Genomic DNA, 18,197 nt, shown 5'->3' on the forward strand with positions numbered 1-18,197 from the left:
ATGACTCTCAGGAATGTGCTTTAATCCTGGCATGTTGCCCCCTCCCTCAGGGCCCTAGCTCAGGCTGGGTCAGATTCATTCAATCAAAGTAGCTCACCACAAGATTTTCTCTGGCATTGAATGCCACGTAGATAACCTTTACACAAGATAAGGTGCAAGAGTTCCTGGCAGGATTTAAACAAACAATACAGACAACAGGTAATCAGATTAAATATTTATTGTTAGCATTGTGATGTGAAACTTGACAACTCAGTGTACCCATTTTACTCAGGAGATTAAAACCTAAGACATACAACTCAGAAAATTGATATGTACATACCGAAAGGGTTGAACCCTGTTTAAAAAGTTGAGAACAGTGTGGTTACACACTGACCAAACGGGCCACTGCTCTTCCATTACCATTTCTTAAAATGCACCATCATTTATGCCTGCTCTCACTGTGACATGGATACCTCTGTATAGTCAAGACACAGAGCATCAGAAAAGCATTTACTGCAAAAGGGTTACATAAATTCTTCAATCAATAACTGTTTTGACAAACCTTTTATGGAAAATTGTTGTATTTTTATGCTAAACTCTGAAACTCAGTCAATTTGGCACTGAGGGAAATGTTTACGGGTTTAACAGCTTATCATAGCTCCAGCTCTTCCATTTGTTTGGAACTGGATTTGTGTGACCTGACATGACATACCTTATTTTATTATGCACAGTATTGGGAAAGTTACTTTTGAATGTAATGTGTTAATTGTAATGTGTCTCAATGTTGCTCTCAAATTTCTCTCAAGGGCTTTGCTGACCCACAGTGTCCAAAAATCTGCCAAAAGAAGGCATTCCTGTAATATATATTTTAAAAAAAGTAAAGCAACAGAATTAATGTTTTATTCAACATATAAACATTTTACTGGTAAGTTTTCTTTTTTTTTTATTAAAAATGTAATCCCTGTAGTTACTTGCCAACATTGATAATGCATTTGGCTTGAGAAGCACATAACATCTTAAGTGTTTTAGCAATACTAGTGGACATACATTGCATTTGAAGTTGGAGAAAAGTGTTAAGGGTAACAGAGGAGAAGTGAAAAAAAGCTCAACTCAACCATTACTTCAAATAAAGGCAAATTTAATGTCTTCCTAACAAAAAATTAAATCCTCTTTGAAAAGAATAAATAATTGTATTCTTTTGAAGAATCAGCTAGCCTATTTTGGGATTTTTAATTAACATTATTCTTAACTGTATGTGCAATGCTGACTTTAAATTGCATATGAATGTAATTTTCTGTATATTCATGCAAGATATTAATGCAATTAATGTTAATCATGCAGTGTGTTATGCACTGTATGTCAGGTCTGGACCCCAGAAAGATTATCTTATTGCCATGGCATCAGCTAATGGGATCCTTTAAATAAAAAGAATAAATAAATTATCTATCTATATTTTTTGGAACATTGTAAAAGGTGAAAAGCCAGCAAATGTAATGACGTTAGCATAACCACAGGCTTATGGGAAGCCCATTACTGAATGATGACATGAATTTAAGAAGTTGGAAAAAATATATCTTTCTCTTCTTTTACATGTTTTACGGTAGCTATCTTAGAAACGGAAGTTACTACGACAACTTCCTTGGCAACAAGAAGCTTGCTCTTTAGTGTGTTTCTGGCTAGTGTGTTTAGCTAAGTGCATAGATTGAAAACGTTTTCTGATTCGCTAACTTACATTAAAAGTTTCCATATGTTATTTAAGTATTTATAGGTGTGAAATTATAATGTCGTAGCGACGTTGAAGAAAATAAATCCTGCCAACACGGTTATAAAGCTAACATTATCTTCGCTAGCTAGCTTATCAGCTACACTGGGCACTGTTTTTAGCACAATGTGTCTTTGACGACATGACTTCCCGCCAGTGGTGTCGCTCAATTTCTATATTTATCATCTTGTTGGGACGTTTGGCTCACGCAGCCACAGAATCGGGGGTCACGTCAACCGTCACTCCTGGCCCTAAAAATGGGGAGCCCCTCAGCTCAGCTACTCCTGCTCCGGGCGGTACAGCGGCTCCGGACTCCACCAGCGCGGGCACCACAGAGGCGACCTCCCTGGACTTCACCCAGGATTTCACTCTGGACTCAACCACAACACTGACTGCGTCTGAAGCTCCAACTGCGGTCACTGAAGCGCCCCTCTCAACCACCGTCCAACCTGTGGTGGCTTCAGAGGGTAACTCACACTTGTCTCTTGTGAAAATCTCGTTATTTCCACTCTGCAACAGTCTTGTCTGTTCAGCCATGAAGCCTCTCACCTTTGTTTTGATGGTCTGATAAATTGAGGAGCTGCACGATCCTTCAAACTGCCTCCTTCTGTTTTTCCAAGATAGATAATAGATCCATGAGATAGACCAAATTTATTAGATTATGATTACTGACCAATCAGGGACATCAGGAGTGCAGCATGAAAGATTTGAAAAATGAGGCCACAGGAAATATTGTGTGTCTTTAATTTGGAATCCAGACTTTGTGTTTGAGATGTGTATTATACTTTTCTGCAATCTGAAGAATGAACTTATTTGTATAGATTAAGGAGACTTTCGTTCATCTGTGTCTTAGTGTTTGCTTCCACTTTTACAACTATAGTGTATGTAGAATAAACTCAATAACATAGCCTAAGAAATAAAATAACTTGACAGTGTAGTTGCTGTTTTTGTGTGCTGCTGTTAGACCAGTGAAATTTCTGTAATTTTACACAAAACTGAAGGTATCTTTTCTGTTGTTATCCAGGTTGTCTCTGTGATTTAACCCCTGATTTCTGTGACATTGGCTGCTGCTGTGACACAGTCGATTGTGGCATCGCAAACTTGAGTTCTGTCTTCACCGGATGTCCACAGAAAGCCATGTAAGTTCTCTGCAAACACTTTTAAGTTATAGCACATAAGACAGACATTTTTAACAGTGAGAAGTGTTGTTTTATTTTTTTATTATACAGATCGGGAGTTTGCATTGAGAAATGGCTGATGTTCAGGGCTAACGTGGATTCGTCTCTTGTCACTGTGACTGACTCCTTGTTTTGTGTCCGGCCTGAAGGTACGTAGATGTAATGAGAATAGATTTATTTAAAATCTACAAACATTTATCATTGGATGAATTACTGATTATGTAACAGCTAATTTTGCAAAAGTATAACAATGGGCAACATATAAGTATCCCCTACTAATGTTGCATCTCTCAACAGATAAGTCACCGCACCCCCTCCCATCTCTACCTCAGTATCCTTTAGGGGACTCATACCACTTCTCACCACCAGCACCTACAAGCAGCAGCCACAGCAGAGATTTCTACAGGGTAAACAGATATGATCTCATGTTGTATCTTAAGTATTAAATGTAATACACTTTTGAGATTTTTATGGTGCTAGACAGCACTAAAACTGTCCCACAGAGTGCATCTTTAATAAGTGAAATGCATTTATGTAGGTTGATGATGTCATCCAGACATATTTCTCCAAATCGTCTGTGCAAGGTCTCCTTCGCCAGCCATCTCCAGGGCCTGCTGCTGCATTTTGTGTCAACCGCAACCCTGCAAGTGAGTTGAAACTAAATAAAAATTATGTAAAAATTTTGCATATCTCAGTGTTGCAGCATTTCCATTGAAATCTCCATTAAACCCATCACCACTAAACCCACCAGACTCCTTTTAAATAGACATTTTTGCATGCATGGAGCCAGCATATTTTTGTAACATAACTGGGTGGATTAAGACTTTATTACTCCAAACCAGAAATGGTGGTTTTTTGAAACAGTGAAAAGATGAACCAAGATGCCTTCTTTTCAATTTTGTTTTGTCTCTGTTGGCTTAAAATAAAGTGTGTTTTATGATGAGGAAACGACTGGTTATTTAGAAGGAGTCTTGGGTGTTTGGTGATTGGGATTGTAGGGCTTTTTCTGGTTAAACAAAGAGGATCTTATTCTTTTACAAAAACGGTCCCTCTCTGTGGGGATCTTTTCCATTATGTTATCACACATTTAGAGTAATTATTCGGGCCATTCAGTCGCAAAAACAAGAACTTTCAGTGGATGTAAACTGACAGTGTGCACATGCCTTTTAACGTTACATTGGCGAGTGCTCTCGCTCAATACTGAACCACTTCAAAGTTTGTTGTCTCCATTAGTCACATAGGCACTAAAACATGGGGGAAGAGGATCCTGGTTTAAAATTCTTAAGTTACTGAGAAATTTCCAACAGTCCCTGAAGTATTCTCACTGCAGCTAATAGTTACTGTTTTCAGAATGATGACTGAATTCAAATTAAATCTGCAGACATTTATAACATTTGCACAGTGTTTTTATGAAAATAGAATATATGCTTTAGTAGTCATTTCATTGCTATACTGTATGTGTAGACTATTTCCAACCGTATTAACCATTAAAGCTATTTTTCTAAAAACCTTCTTTTTTCCTCTGCTTGCAGGATTCTTGAGGTCTGTGTCTCTATCTTGTACACGCATGTTGACTCCTCAGTCTTGCACTACAGACCCAAATTTAAATGCCCACTCCTACTTCTCTGACCTGAGCCTGATCAAGGTCGGCAAGTCTCCATGCACTAAATGTTTTATGTAGACAATAAACTGGTGAGAATCTCACAGCAGACAGACTAACATCAGTAATTTTTAATTACAGATTCCAATAGCTGAGACGGCACGAGTGTCAGACTTTCTGGTAAGTTACTGATTGTACAAATTGCTCAAAGCCATACATGATATCACTGGGAATGCAATTATTTTGCACTTCAAAAGTTGATTAACAGTCAACCTACAAAATCAGATGCCAACGCTAGCATTTGGGGGGTTTTCCTGCATGGGATAAAGCACAAGTCCTAAAATGAATCAGTATCAGTTATACTGTATATAAAAACTATGAATTTGTAGTTACTTAACTGGTTAGTCTTTATATCCTCAACTGACGTATGGCCTGTTGAGTTTGGATTTTCTCTAAATAAATTATCAGCCTGTAAAGGTACTATAAGACAAGCGTTACAGACATCCACCCCTTAAAAAATGTGCTTATTTACTTTTTTCAATCTTTTTTTTCAGTGTCATTATTACCTTGTTTTTAATTGTTTTATTTTTCTCTGTTGTAAAGACTGCTGGAAAGACAATACACTATTTTGTGTACTGTAAATTAATATTATTAGACATACTGTTTATTACAAATGTACAATTCTAATTGTCATACTTTTTAAAACTTGTCATATAGAGTTTAGTTTTACACATTTCAGTTGTTAAAAGCACAATAAAAAACAGTGTCCATCCTTCACAGCAAGAGTTAATGCCATTTCAAGGCAGGTTTTTTCTTCCAAATGAAGTCGCTGTCCTAACTCTCGTTTCAGATCCCAGTTACTCCACTGTCTGACTGGCTTGCACCCAGTCAAAAAAACAACTCCTGCATCAATGTGGTGAAAAATGTGAGTTGATGAATATATTTTTTTTCTGAAATCAGAAATTCCTCAAACTCACTTCTCCTTTTTTCTGATTCTCTTGTAGGTGGAGTTTGTCATAGGATACACTGGCAGAGGGGAGATAATGTACGCAACGATGAACGTAGTCTTAACTGATGTGGATCCAAATCAGTCGCTGTTGCAGACACACTCTGTACAGTTCCAGGTAGTCTGTTAAAGCTGCAGATTTAATCATGAAGTGAACTACTGATTCAAATACTTACAAAAAATGCCATTTTTCTCTTCCAGCTGACAACACCCAGCGCCACCCCAGGAGGGCTGATCCCTGCAGTCGGACTGAGAGTGGGATCTCCTGTCATTAGTCGCTTTAATGAAGAAGTGAAGCCTGTATCCTCACATCATGAGCTTCTGTCTTTTTAAAATTACGGAGAAGATTCTTTATGAATTAAATTCATGGGAGTTCACATTTAGCCAAGGAAAAACTATATAAAAATCAGTTTGCAAGCTCTCATACAGGTTGTGTAGTGTAATCCAAGGTTTATTTATCCAGTCGTATGCTCAGTACTTCCCAAACAGACAGCCCCTTCTGACATGGAACAGACCGGAAAGTGAAACGTACATAAGTGCTCTTTGAAGCCAGACTCCATCGACAAAGATAATAATTTTACTTCGCTGAACACAGGAGCTGCTGCATTGTTCAGTTAGTTTGTTTGTGTTATTGTGTGATATTGGTGTTTTAAAGGGTTATTTCAGATTCACCAAAGTCGCACAACACAAAGACATTAACTGACCGAGGCAGTTGTGGATCACAAGCTCCGGTATTCAGTGAAGTAAAATCACTGTTCTTGTCAGTGGAGTCTGGCTTTGAAGAATGCAAAGTTTCACTTACAGTTCAGTTCACTTTAACATCAGAAAGGGATGTCTGCTTGGTAAAAACTGAGCATATGACTACATAAATAAGATTTGCACGATTATACTGCACGAGTTGTGTGAGGGTTGTTAAATAGATGTTTTGATGTAGTTTTGCTGTTGTTAAACATGGGCCGCTGTGTGTTCAATTCATCAAGAATTTTCTTCATTTTTGGATTCTTCGTTCAATCGGGAAGCAATGGACAGATCTCTCTATCTATCTATGGAGAAAAACATTTTCTCCATAAATTCAGCTTAACCTTGTACCTCAACACGGGGTGAGGAATTGATATGCAAATGGAGGAATTAATTATTCTTTTAAGTCATTATTTCAATTTGCCAGCTAGCTTCCTTGACAGTGAGTCAGCTGACCGTGCTGGGGGTGTCACAGAGCGGGGAGTGTTCCTCTGACCCCAGCAGACGAGCACCCATCCTCTTCACACACAACATTGTCACTGGCTGCACATTCACGTGAGAACACTATTTTACTTTGCCTCTATAGTCTAGTTTCAACTGATATTTCTTACATGACGAGTAGTGGTGAAGTTACTGGAAATTAGTCCCCGTATTAAAAATTAAAATGATGAAATTGTGAGTTTATTTTTCTTCCATGTGCCATTTGACTCTCTCCATGTGCTGTTAAGCTCCCCATTAAGTGACTGTTCAGAGCTGCGATCCGAGATTTACGGGATCTTGCAGGGACTTGCTTCTCCTGATGTGATCGCCATGAACATGGGCTCCCAACCTGACTGGACGAGAGTCATCACCCAGGAGTGTCCTATCAGCCTGCAGGTACAGCTGTATCAGGAATTTAAAGTTTTATTAAGATTAATAGCTTTGAGCGTTATGTTTTTGGATTATCTGAAACTTCAGATAAGCCCCTTTAACACATGCAGTATTTCCCTGAAACATTCAGTAGGGTCGACCGATATTGTTTTTTCAGGGCTGATACTGATTATTAGTACTTAATGAGATCGATAACAGATATTTGGAACTGATATGCATTTACATTAAACTGAAAATATTTCTGTTGAAATTTAGAATTTGGAATATAACAACACAAAACTTTGTTTAAATGCTTTTAGGAAATGTCTTATCAAAACTGAAACTTTTAACATCATATACAGCAAGTTTCCTGCAACTTTTTTTTTTTTATAAAGTTCAGTGAAAAAAAAAAAAAAAAAATGAATAAAAATAGCTCCCTGAGGTTTTACAGCATAAAAACGTAATCCGTTCACTTTTTCATTTTATAAATTTATCAGCAATCATTAAAATAACATGCTGATACAGATAATCAGGAAAATTCCAAATACTGGCTCCGATAATCGGCCAGGCCCATAATCTGTCGACCCCTAATATTAAGCAATATTTCCAGCGTGGGGTCATGTGTTAATGGGAGCAGGAATCGATATTCAGTGAAATCTGTATTGCCAATTTCCAACCTCAAGACCCTGTACCATTTCTGGGAAAATACTGGTACAGCTGCGATGATAATGACAACAGTAACATTGCAGGGACAAGTATGTAAAGAATAATTTTGTATACGAACCAATCACAAGACTCAAGTGAATCTGCAGCCTGCTTGTGGTTGCGTTACTTGTCTGCAAACTGGTTGAATATTAAATACATTACAAAACATGGTGCCAGACAAAAACAGCTCCTCGCCCGTTATATTCCTGAATATAACAAGTCTTCCGGCCTGTACGCGTTCATCCTGCCTTGCCCCTTCCTCTTCTTTTATTATTTTATGGCAGATGACATCCATTAGTGTTGCATTACCACCATCTGCTGGACTGTCCCTTGCTCCATTGACTCTAGCATTGCAATGGCATGTGTGAAAAAGTGCAATACTGAAATTTTCCTGAATGTATGAATAGCAAAAATCAAAAGTGTTACCTGAGAGCTTATCCCAGTAATTAACCAGGACCTAAATGTCAAAGAGACTATTGTTTGCCTGCGTTCTGAATCTCTAACTTTGTGTTCCGCCTACTTTGTTCCCTCTCTCAGGAAACGTGTGAATCGGGCTGCTTCCTCCCCAACTCTCTCTCCATACAAGTACTGTGGGCCCGCCAGGGTCTCTTAGACCTCCCCCAGAACTACATCCTGGGGGCCAAATACCTTTTCCAGTGTCGAAATGTCAAGGTAGGCATATCTACTCTCTCACTTTGAGGCCACTGTCTTCTTTTCTATGCTTCACGTTGTTTCACCTCTATGAACATGTCCAAATTCTCTCTTCCTGTCTTTTTTTTCCAGTGTCCTATGTCGTCCCCTATCGCTCTAACCACCAAGGTGACTTTTGTCGATACTACAGTTTACCCAGAACCCCCCAGGGGCTTGCCTCAGCCTAACTGGAAGTTTCCATTTGGCTTCTTCACTCGAGGTGCTTCGGAGCTTGACGGGCACTTTGTCATTAACGGCAGTAACGCTGAGAAGGTCACATGGAGTTTATTGCTGTTCACAGTAACGTTACTAACAGGATTAGAGTTCTTCAGAAGGTAGTCGGATTTGAGGACTTCTTATCTTGAGGAAATAACTGTACATGAAAGAATGTTTAGTATGTAAATTTTATTTTGTTAACTTTTTTTATTGTACAAAGAGATCTCCTTCCCAGGAAAAACATTCAAACATCTTAATTTATACTTTTGTACATTTTTTAGGATTACATAAATTTTGCAATACATTTTACGAGTCATCATTTCACTGAGGTAAAGATGCATTTCTTGTACACAGCGGCTCTTCTCTCTCCTCCTTTTGGTCCTGTTGGTTTCTGCGTATTCTTCTCTCCTTTTGATGTGTGTGGCAAACATAGTTGAGGAGATGGACGATTGCAGCTGGAGTTATACCTTGCAAACGTGTTGCAGCACCCAGCTGGAGGTTAAAGTGTGACATTAGTTACATATTCAAATTGGTTTTTTTTGTAATAGTACAAAAGTTAATTAATTGAACGAAGAGTTAACCATATTCTGCTCTTTGATTATGTAACTAAAGAACAAAAAGTTATCGGACAAAATACAGCATACTCACAGTGCTCGGTCGAACTCTGTCCAAAATCTCTCTGACTTCCTGAGACAGGGACACCGGCAGAGAGAAATAGTCTATGTCCTGTGGGAGCAACATGCTCTCCTCCCTCTGAATTCTCTCAATCTCTTTCCTCTGTAGGTTGCAGTGAGGCCGGTACACAGCTACAAAACAGGAGAAACATTTTGATGAGAAAAAAGGAACTATGTTACGATAGCTTAAAAGAACACAATACCAAAGCAACATTTTAAGGCAATGCAGAAGAATAACTAAAGCATGAAGGCAGTTTTCCCTTCCCTGTCACCTTAAAATGCCAAAATCAGTTTTTACCCTCTATCTTGAGTCTTTGAGAGAATTCCAAGTGAGCTGAAAGGCTCTCTGGGAAGGCAGATGCCAACATTTCAAAGGACACATCGTTGTACTGCAGCACCTCCATACCGCTAAAAAAGATGCAGCAAAGTAACAGTCAGGGCCAAAAGTCGACCACTTTTGATTGTATCTTAAGATGACACATCAGACATGCTCAGCAGGGCCGATTCGGCACATTATTCCACACTCCACATGTGACACTCACGTCATTGTGGCGCTCTTTGCTTCACTCATATGTATATTGGGCAGCTTTTTTCTCCAGATGTTTGTGGACAGAGTGAGATCCTGAAGGGCTGACAGAGCATCCTGCAGACAGTCCCTCACTCTTGCAGCCTTCTGGTAGCGCACAGCGGACACACATCCAAACTTCTCAAATCCTGGCAGAGAACATTTATGAGAGGAGAAAACAAAAAAACAGAAAGTAGATGACTCATGAGACCCCTTATGACTTCTTGTGCTCCTGTGAAATCATTTAAGTCCCAGTGAAATTGGAAGTTAGAGCATCTTCAGCTTCTGTATTGTGACATATTTCCCAATGAAAGTGAGAGTTTGCACAGTGCACACTGCACAGTTACAAGAGAGAAACTAAATATGAGAGAAATAAAATCCTTCACATTTGAAAAGACTTCTAAAAAGTGGGCGGGCTTAGGGCGAACTGTTGGCCTCTGACAGACTTCCCTCACTGTAAGATCACAAGGAGGGTGAGGGAAAGCTGAGTGAATTACACCTCCACCACATTGTTTTGGAAATGAAAACAAAATGTTTGCCCATTGATATCCAAAGACACATCTCTCCTATCTCTCTCCATATTACTACAGCCTGCAAACACTGAAGTGTGGTTTTATGTGACCACTGCAGCTACTTAGTTACCCAAAGTCTCATTTTTTCCCCTGTTACAGGTTTTTTTGAGGGAGTTTTTCCTGAGGCGATGTGAGGGTCTAAGGACAGAGGGATGTTGTGTGCTGTAAAGCCCTCTGAGGCAAACTGTGTTTTGTGATAATGGGCTTTGTGAATAAAATTGAATTGAATTAAATTGAATTTGAGAATAAGTCATCAAATATTTGAAACAGTTTAACAGACAGGGAAAAGACAGCGATATTGACGTAAAAATACTCTGATACTTATTTTTTGACATGTATTTGGCATATAAAAGGAGATAAAATATATAGTAACATACAGACACAGGATAAACAGGATAAAAACTTTTTTTATTTCACTGGATCTTTTAAGTCCCAGATACTTTTCCTACCTTTCAGAGTGAGGCGGAGGTCAGCGTTGTCTGGCCTCAGAGATGCTCGAAACTCCGCCCGACTGGTGAACATGCGGTACGGCTCTGTAACGCCTCGACTCACCAAATCATCAATGAGAACTCCAATATAACTCTCTGTCCGAGACAATGCCACTGTAGACATGGAGAGCGCCCAGCGGGCAGCGTTCACCCCCGCCCACAGGCCCTGCACAGACAGAAACAAGAGTTTAAACAGTTTATCCTGTTACAAAAATCTGCTTCAGTGTCTTAACACACAGTGTTCATGGTGCACCATCGTTTTAAAGTGTTTTGCTAAATGTGGGTGTCTTCTGTTGTGCAAATGAGCACTTGTGTAAGTATAAAGCACCCCGTGTTACTAATTAGTACACAAACTAGATCCCAAACGTTTGCCATGAGGAAGAAGAATCCTCCTCCAACAAATACAAACAGCAATTACAAGTAATACCAGTAAGACAACAAGCTCCTCATTCAGTTACTGCCGGGAAATACAACTACGAGATACACTTTACATGTAGATAACGCCTGCAATTCAATTAAAATGTGATTAAGAGGTTAAACAAGCATAACCGCAGGGGGAATAAATAGTGCTTTAAAATGGTTTATTATGAATTCTCTAGTGCAGTTACAGAGGGATGGGCAGTAATTTACATATTTGAGCGCTTGCTTTAAATTCATATTGACTATTTAAGGAATAAGGTCCGATATTAACAAGCAATGGAAAATGCAGGTAAGGTTTAGAGTTACGTTACCATTCTGTGCTGCACAGACAGCAGAGATTAGCTTTCTGTTAAAGTTTAAAATTACATTAATTGCACTGCACATTTATTTTGTTTATTTGATTAAAAATCACTCTTATACCTGGTCATCATTCTGTCTGTAATGTTAGCTCGAGTGATGTCTGACTGAAAATGTTGACCTTATCTGCAGCTGCATAGATCTATCATTATTTTGTTGAATGGATTTATGAGGAATATTCATAAATAGCAGGTACAGCAAAGTAATCTGTCAAAAAAAACATTTTAATACATATTTTAAATCAATTTGCGTCTATATTTATTATGCATATCACATTTTCTTTTATAAAGCAAAAAAAGTCATATATATATTGAACAAATACTGATGTCCAAATTGGGTATTCAAGTACTCATGTTTAACCCCAGAAACAGCTGACTATTGATTGATTGATTGACAGTTGTCATACAGAGTACATTTACTTATCTATGGTACTGACAAAAATGCAACTAGATGGAGAATCTCACTTATGTTTTAACTATTTTGAAAAGGGAAACTTTGTAAACGTTTGTACTTTGGACCATTTTTTAAAAATGGTTTCGAAATTCAATTATAGTAGTAAAAAGTTAGTTTGACCAAAAAAAACAAACAAACAAAAAAACACTTCTGTATACATTCATTTCTGTAATACTGCAATATTTTCTGAGACGTTATCATACTGTGATAATCTTACACCATTGTAACCCTGATTGATGGTTTAACCTCACTTTTGTTGTTGTGGGCCCAGAGCATGAACTGCTAGGCAGAGGCAAAGACAAAAAATTGGGTGATTTCATCACATGTGGTCTGACCTGCAATATTTGTATGAAATCTGAATTTCTGAATATAATGTAGAGGAAAAAAGCGGCTACCTGTGCAGCAGCCTCCTCGTACCCCGTTGTTCCGTTAATCTGACCGGCCAGAAAAAGCCCCTGGGTGCTTTTTACCTGCAGGGCAGGGCTCAGCTGAGTGGGACACACAAAATCATACTGCACACCATAACCTGGGAAAAAACAAAGAACAAATACAAGAAAGATTCACTGTAAGTGACGTTTAGATGGACTCCAAATCACGTTATAATGCAGATCAAACAGGATTCAGGCAGTGTACCCGGCGTGTGGATCTCAGCTCTGTGCATGGCAGGGATTTCTCTGATGAGGCGAAGCTGCATGTCAGGGGGCATGGTCATGGACAGACCCTGAGGGTACAGAAGGTCAGAGGTCACCCCCTCAGGCTCCAGCCACACCTGGTGCTGTCGGCCTGGGAAGCGAAGCACCCGCGACTCAATGGATGGGCAGTATCTGTGAGAATTGAGGACCAGAGGTATTAGTCCTGAGTTTATGAACACACTGTGTACATTTTTTTGTGTGTTTGTGTGTGTGTGTGTGTATGTGTGTGTTTGTACCTGGGACCCTTGGTGTCTTGCTGTATGTGACAGTTGAGATGAAGACTCTCCATCACCACTTTCTCTACACCAGGAGTAGTATAGGTCAGATAGCAAGGCAGCTGCTCTTCTGGCTGAAGAAGTGTTTAATTCAAAAATAAAAATAGAAGTAAAAAGCATTCATAGACAACTCCGTTTAGATCATTTATGCTAGTGAAAATTAAAACTGAAATAGTACTTTGAAAGCGTGCATCAAATAAACTTTACCTTGCAGCGTGTGTGTGTATTCAGGAAGCTGAACGGAGTTGGATGACTGTCAGCGGGGTGGAGGTGAGCCTGGGAGAGGTCAACTGAATCCTTCAGAATCCTGGGAGGGGTACCAGTCCTCAGTCTGCCTGTCCTCAGCCCCAGCCTCTCCCTTAGTGTCTGGGACAGCCCACCACTCGATGGAGCGTCTCCAATCCGACCCCCGGGGGACGTGCTTTGGCCCATGAAGAGGGAGCCGGACAGGAAAGTTCCAGTGGTAAGAATCACAGAGCTGGCTGAGATTGGATGGCTTCCATTTGCTAACAAGATATCAAAGGAAGTGCAAATTCATACACTTATTATCAGACTGCTTAGTTTGTATTTTTTTAAAAATTTAAAAGTGCATTTTACTGGTTGGTAAATTTCTAAGATATCATGTCAAACAAACTCCAGATTCTCTAAGAAAAGTCTGATATTTACTATCTAGGACATACAAAAAAATGATTTAACAGAAAAAAAAACAGATTGACGAAGTTGAACTTTGAGAGAAACTACACATACACTGTCGATATGTCTGCAGGTGGAGCTCACTGCATCTTCCCCATTTACCAGATGTGCTCTCTGCAAGCCTTCCCTTGCAAATAAAAGTAAGTTTCTACAGCAGGCATGTCAAACCGGTCCACAGGGGGCGGTGTGGCTGCAGAGTTTTGTTTCAACCAAGTAGCAGCACACCAGACTTGACTCATTTAATCAACTGATCTCCGTCTTCAGACAGTTGATTGGTCAAACTGTGTGCTCTTGGTTGGTTGGCACAAAAACCTGCAGCCACACCGGCCCCCCTGTGGACCAGTTTGACATGCCTGTTCTACAGCATCCACTACTACTACTTTTCTTTGGTCTCTACCCCTCAATGTCCCGGTTAGCTCTGACTGATTTTGGTACGCCAGCGTGGGGAAGTAACCACAGACATCACAACACTGGTATACTGCGAAATTTGGAGAGCTTTCCCTGTTGGTGACAGCCTCAATCAGCATGGTGTGATTTTTTTTGGCTTGAATATAATGGATGTTCATTTATACATGAATGTAAAAGTCCTGCAATGCAGCTTAACGCAAATTACAAAAAAACCCCCCAACAAATAGGGATGAAAATACATCTGAATTTGATAATAAAACGTAAAAATAACAATAGTGGTCGAACATAAATCAAATGTTGATGACACTTTAAAAATTTTACAAAAATTAAACATGAAAATTTAAAGGTCTAGTGTGTAGGATTTACTGACATCTTGTGGTGAGGTTGCAGATTACACTTCTTGAGTGTGCTAAGTGTGATCGAGAACTTCAGCAGCCGACACAAAAACGTAAATGGTCCTATCTAGAGCCAGTGTTTGATTTGTCTGTAAGGGGCTACTGCAAAAACAACATGGCAGACTATGTGAAGGAGGATCCACTTTTTTTTGTAGATATAAAGAGTTTATTGTTATTGTTATTGTTATTAAGTTTATGAAAACATGTTTATAGTGTCCGGGTGATTCTGAACTAATGAAAGCATAATTATGAATATTATCTTGCACTTCTGCCAAAAGATGCCTTGAAATCTTACACACTTGACCTTTAAATGAAAGCAAATGTGATTGCGCATTGTGTATTAATCATTGTTGCTTTACATTTTTAGAATTTCAGATAACCTGACCACAGTGATAGCACATTAAATGTACACTATGTGCCATCAGCTATTTAAGTTTCCCAGAAACCAAAATAAGTTCTTACTACTGCTTATAAAGAAGTATTATTTACTACAGGTTGGTAGTACTACTAAACTGATAAATAAACCATTATAAACAAACTAGACATGATTTTAAATAACTGTTTGGCTTTCATTGGCACATTCATTAAATGTAATTATCATCATGGTATTAAAAAAAAAAAGCAAAGGTAAACAATTGCTCTCTACCCAAAAGTATCCCAGTGACTCTGTGGTGTCCAGGCTCTTCTGGGTTCGGCTCTGATACCAGCAGATCCTCCACTGAGCCCTCAAACACCGTCAGCTTGGGAGTGGACAGCAGCTCTGACTGAATGAAAAACCAGCATAGTTTTATTTCAATTCATTCACAGACAAAAGTTAAACCACATTTGCGTATAAGATACCTGAATAAATTCTCTGTAACGTTGCCGGTCCAGCTGGGCCCTCGGGCCCCACACAGCGGGGCCTTTTCTACGATTAAGGATAGAGAAGTGGATCCCAGCCCAGTCTCCTGCTCGACCACACAGCCCATCCAGAGCATCTACCTCCTTCACCAGCTGGCCCTTACCTACTCCTCCCAGAGACGGGTTACAGGACAGGGCACCTGGAGGATGTCATTAATAAAAGGAGAGAGCTCTGTTTGGATCACGTACAGGTAAGGATCTCTTTATTTAGGTGGAAAAAAGTTCTCAGTCAAGTAAAAAATCTATAATGCAATAAGAGTGAAATATTTTTCCTCACCAATGGTTTGTATTTTCTGTGTGACCAGAAGTGTCTCAGCTCCAACTCTGGCTGCTGCCGCCGCCGCCTCGGTCCCTGCGTGACCCCCACCCACAACAATGACGTCATACTGCTGTCGGGCAAGGTGGCCGGCCCGTCTGGGAACCAGCGGCAGGAAACTTTGCAGGGGGAGAAGCTTCTTCATCAACATGTGGGATGCATACCTGCGGAGTGAAGGTTAGAGGGTCAGAAATGTGGACATTTTGGCTTTTTTAATGACAGCTGTACAGAGTGAGGGAAAAAATGATTTCAAGTTTATTTAAATTGTAGTTATACTAAAATAGAACATTACTCCATCAAACCTTAAAGTCGTGAATTCAAAAATCTAAGTATTCATGGTAAGATTTCACTGTCACTGTATACTTAAAGTGTTAGATTTTGTTGCATCGCAGCTGACAGGTAAGGTACTATTTTGGTATTTAACCCTTTAAAACCTGAGCAAATTGGCTTGTTTTCTTTCAAAAACATGGAAAGGAGGCAGTGAACAATGTATCAAGACATGGTCAAAAAAATAGCATGAAATTAGTCAAAAAGTTACAAGAAAATTACCTGAAAATTAGTTTAAAATGAAACTAAAAACAAACAAAAAAACGCAAAAGAATGTGAAAACACAACCAAGGAAATGACCTGGGAAAAGTGCTTAAAAATTATAATAAGGTTTTCCCTAACTTTTTATTTTTTCTCTAGACATTTTCCCCTAGCTTTTTTAAAAAAATGTTTTATTAATTTTCGAAATCTACTCCTTTATTTTAATTTATGGAAAATTTCTTCCCAAGTAACTCATTGCATTATTTCCCTATGTTTTTGAGAGAAATCACACCAATTTGCTGCTCAGGATCCAAAAGTTGAAATACATGTGAAAGGCACCTGAAAGCAGCACAAGATAAATTATGTAGCTCTAGGTTTTAATGGGTTGAGCTGATCTGATCACTCTATATACTGCTAGTAAATTTACATGCACTTCTGCAAAAATTAAATTTCCTTTTTGTTAATTTCACTTCTTTTTTGTGAAAATTTGACACTATTGAAGTCCACTGTGAGATACATGCATTTCAGCCATATTTCTCTTGGAAGGGCAAAACTAATACCTTTCAATCCTTTGGGGTGACTATTTGAAATTACAAAACAAATGATGTTGTTTTTATTATGCAGAATCACTTAAAATAAATGATATAGGGTCTTTGCCACCCAACAGCTTTAGATCAAACTGTACTCATCCTCTCTATTAAGTGTTGATCTACCAGATCTAAAGATCACTCCTAATAACACTTAGAGATATAAGTTCTGCGAGGTGGCTTTTCATTTTTCCTTAAATAGGCGCAGAATAAATTGACTCGCGATTTAATCTCTGTATACAGCCTATGATACGGACATACACCTACTGCATTTGCACGTGTGGATAAGTCCATTGAATCTACCGAAATCACATCGTACATAGTGTTAAAGTTGCTTACACTTTCTGTTGCTGAAGACAAATGAATTTTGTTGTTTACTTTCCAGGGTGAAAAATCAAAATCCGTTTAAAGATGACCAAACTCCTGCTGTGTTACACAAACGCACTTTACGGAGGCAGCCATGCTGTCTGACACTGACTGTCGTAATAACTGGTGTATACACGCACTGACAAAGATGTTTTACTAGGTCAAGTCGGTATGTCAGGGCATTGGCTGTTCTTACTTGTCACTGATAAATTCATGAATGAAATGAAAACATAAAGCAAGCACCAGCAACAAACACATGAAACGGTGTCAGGTGATGTTGTAGTTAAAAGCTCGTGAAACTCTTGCTCAACCGTTTGGTAGAGCACATTTTGAGTCACTGTATCTAAATGAAAAATGTGTTGAATTAAACCCTACATGAAGCTATCTCTACCATTCGGTTTAGTTTTGTTATGCTAAAAAAAATTCATTAGACGTCATGACAGTTGATGTTTTGCTAAGCAGCTGAGTTGGCCTTTTATTGTAAAAGTAGTGATGCTAAGATAATTTTTTTTAGATTTTTATGAAATAAAAAAGGATTACAATTCATTGCTGTTAATACCATATATTTAATGTAATTAAGTTATATATTTGATGAAGCCATTATATCAGTATGATTTTTTTTCACCATTTCTGAGACTTTTTGAAAGGACTGTAATGGTAAAAATGCATGGCAATAATATTAGTACTGATAATACTATTAATTCCAAGGTCGAAACGTTGACATATGTTGGTATACTTATTACAAGTATTATAACAGTAAATAATTAGCCATTTTGACACGTTTT

General features: G+C 38.7%; 2 protein-coding genes and 1 long non-coding RNA gene across 3 annotated transcripts; 2 read left to right on the forward strand and 1 right to left on the reverse strand.

Annotated features, from left to right (window-relative positions):
* Positions 1–1,605: 1,605 nt before the first annotated feature.
* On the forward strand, positions 1,606–9,027 carry LOC121958867 (tectonic-3-like). The gene is made up of 14 exons (XM_042508028.2): positions 1,606–2,208; positions 2,766–2,880; positions 2,971–3,068; positions 3,217–3,326; positions 3,458–3,566; positions 4,452–4,564; positions 4,661–4,699; positions 5,370–5,444; positions 5,524–5,643; positions 5,727–5,825; positions 6,715–6,818; positions 6,992–7,139; positions 8,355–8,489; positions 8,601–9,027. Exons 1-14 carry the CDS (start codon positions 1,884–1,886, stop codon positions 8,844–8,846), a joined length of 1,836 nt encoding a protein of 611 aa, XP_042363962.2. The 5' UTR covers positions 1,606–1,883; the 3' UTR covers positions 8,847–9,027.
* Positions 8,898–16,082, reverse strand: mto1 (mitochondrial tRNA translation optimization 1). The gene is made up of 12 exons (XM_042508027.2): positions 15,893–16,082; positions 15,556–15,755; positions 15,362–15,479; positions 13,427–13,725; positions 13,181–13,293; positions 12,886–13,076; positions 12,648–12,778; positions 10,984–11,188; positions 9,940–10,111; positions 9,696–9,805; positions 9,372–9,529; positions 8,898–9,215 (listed from the first exon to the last, which is right to left on the reverse strand). Exons 1-12 carry the CDS (start codon positions 16,080–16,082, stop codon positions 9,045–9,047), a joined length of 2,058 nt encoding a protein of 685 aa, XP_042363961.2. The 3' UTR covers positions 8,898–9,044.
* On the forward strand, positions 12,989–18,071 carry LOC121958868 (uncharacterized). Its single transcript, XR_015775017.1, has 6 exons — positions 12,989–13,098; positions 13,451–13,682; positions 13,986–14,052; positions 15,589–15,806; positions 15,921–16,108; positions 17,432–18,071. It is a non-coding gene; the product is annotated as an uncharacterized LOC121958868 (long non-coding RNA).
* Positions 18,072–18,197: the final 126 nt, after the last annotated feature.

Source organism: Plectropomus leopardus, chromosome 19 (genome assembly GCF_026936395.1).
Source record: "Plectropomus leopardus strain MGB_pleo_1.0 chromosome 19, ASM2693639v1, whole genome shotgun sequence".
Lineage (NCBI taxonomy): Eukaryota > Metazoa > Chordata > Actinopteri > Perciformes > Serranidae > Plectropomus > Plectropomus leopardus.